General features: G+C 50.0%; 1 protein-coding gene across 1 annotated transcript in view; it reads left to right on the top strand.

The window, feature by feature from the left end:
* plekho1b (pleckstrin homology domain containing, family O member 1b) overlaps positions 1-2500 on the top strand; it is a 40057-nt gene that overhangs the window by 28412 nt on the left and 9145 nt on the right. Inside the window, exon 5 of the mRNA XM_036006506.1 lies at positions 1-137. This exon is cut by the window's left edge and continues 4 nt beyond it. Within this exon, the coding sequence (XP_035862399.1) occupies positions 1-137 (137 nt within the window). The remainder of the gene's footprint in view (positions 138-2500) is intronic.

The following is a 2500-nucleotide window of genomic DNA, read 5'->3' as shown; positions in this document are numbered from 1 at the left end:
AGGAGCTGGGCCGGGCTGATGAGCTGCTGGATCTGTCCGACTACGAGCGCTGCGAGGAGATCCGCAAGAACAAGAGTCGCAGCAAGAAGAACCACAGCAAGTTCAGACTGCAGCGCTGCAGCTCCCCGGGGAACACGGTACTGACTGTCTGTCTGACTGACTGTCTGTCTGTCTGTCTGCCTGACTGTCTGTCTGACCGTCTGTCTGCCTGACTGTCTGTCTGTCTGCCTGACTGTCTGTCTGACCGTCTGTCTGCCTGACTGTCTGTCTGACCATCTGTCTGCCTGACTGTCTGTCTGTCTGACCATCTGTCTGCCTGACTGTCTGTCTGTCTGTCTGCCTGACTGTCTGTCTGACCATCTGTCTGCCTGACTGACTGTCTGCCTGACTGCCTGACTGCCTGACTGTCTGTCTGTCTGTCTGACCGTCTGTCTGTCTGACCATCTGTCTGCCTGACTGACTGTCTGACCGTCTGTCTGTCTGACTGCCTGACTGTCTGTCTGTCTGTCTGCCTGTCTGTCTGCCTGACTGTCTGTCTGACCGTCTGTCTGCCTGACCATCTGTCTGCCTGACTGTCTGTCTGTCTGACCATCTGTCTGCCTGTCTACCTGCCTGTCTGTCTGTCTGCCTGACTCTGTCTGACTGTCTGTCTGTCTGTCTGTCTCTCTGACTGGCTGACTGTCTGTCTGTCTGAGTCTGTCTGTCTGTCTGTCTACCTGCCTGTCTCTCTCTGTCTGTCTCTCTGCCTGTCTCTCTGTCTGTCTGCCTGTCTACCTGCCTGTCTACCTGCCTGTCTGTCTGTCTGCCTGTCTGTCTGTCTAACTGTCTGTCTGCCTGTCTGTCTGCCTGTCTGTCTGTCTAACTGTCTGTCTGTCTGTCTGTGGTTTCTACTACAACATGTTTACATGTTTGTGACCAGTAACTTGACCCCTTAATACGCACTACCAAGAAAGTGAATAAAAAGTGAGACAGGATCTGGTCTGGTCTGGTCTGGTCTGGTCTGGCCTGGTCTGGTCTGGTCTGGTCTGGCCTGGTCTGGGTGATGACTCAGTCTTGACCCCCCAAAGTCTCGATGTGACAGGAAACACAAAAAAGCAGAACTGGAGCAGCTGACAGAAAACAGGTGGAGCTTCTGCTTTATAACACACACACACACACACACACACACACACACACACACACACACACACACACACACACACACACACATGTTTGTTTCACTATCTTTGTGGGGACCCGTCATTGACATAATGCATTCCCTAGCCCCTTACCCTAACCTTAACCATCACCACTAAATGCCTAACCTTAACCCTTACCCTCACCCTAACCATAACCTAATTCTAACCCTAATCCTAAAACCAAGTCTTAACCCTCAAACAGACCTTTAAACTTGTGGGGTCCAGCATTTTGGCTCCACAAAGCTGTCGGGACCCCACAAGTATACTGGACTCCCGGTTTTTGGACCCCACGAATATAGTTAAACAAGTACACACACACACACACAGACAGACAGACAGACACACACACACACACACACACACACAGACACACACACACACGATATCTGCAGGCCATCCCTTAAACTCCCAGAATGCCCTGGGGAGGGATCAGGTGTCCTGCAGACAGGTGGCAGCTTCTGTTACACACACACACACACACACACACACATACACACACACACACACACACACACACACACACACACACACACGGCCATCTGGTGATGTGTCTCCCACTGAGGCTTCAGGAAACTCTCTCTGCTTTCTGATTGGTCAACCAGTATTTTAATGTGTCAGCATTTCCGTCCAATCACCGTCAGCTGATACCGAACAACGCTTGCTACTTTCTAAGTGATAAATACAGTCTTTTAAATATATATATAAATATATATATATATAATAATTAGGCTGTCAGCGTTAACGCGTTAATAACGATGCGATTAAGGGCCGACGCGATGCGATTATTTTTTTTTTTATCGCATTAATCTCATGCCGGCATTTATTAATTTCTGTTCCACCTCACTGGGCTTGGCGTGGTCCTAACAGGCCACTATTTTGACCCTTTGCAGCACCGTTACTTATCATCACGCTGCCACTTCCTCCTAATAGGTGAATTATACTAGACGCATCCAAGGTGGCGCGCGCCATCATGACGTCAAAATTATGTCATATCCTGCCGGCGCGTCTGATTTATGGCGCGCGCCCAGCTGTCGTGCACAGTCCTTTTTTTTCAGGCGGCGCGCGACAAAGCAGAAACGGGAGGCGGCCGACAGCGTGATGCCAGGACTCTCAGAGTGACTGCAGGTCTCTCTGGTAACCTGACTGGTTAAGATGAGATCTTTACGGTGAATGAAAGGCTGGATCCACCAAGTAGATCATCCAATCAGATCACAGCATTGACGGCAATGCTGCAGCCAGTTCTGCCGTTGTTTACCTTTTTCTTCTTCTTCTAGTCCGTAGAAAGAGCAACGTCTGTAGCCTTTGCTCATTAGTGCCCCCTC

Source organism: Sander lucioperca, chromosome 10 (assembly GCF_008315115.2).
Source record: "Sander lucioperca isolate FBNREF2018 chromosome 10, SLUC_FBN_1.2, whole genome shotgun sequence".
Taxonomy (NCBI): domain Eukaryota; kingdom Metazoa; phylum Chordata; class Actinopteri; order Perciformes; family Percidae; genus Sander; species Sander lucioperca.
This window is presented reverse-complemented; position numbering and strand designations above follow the sequence as displayed.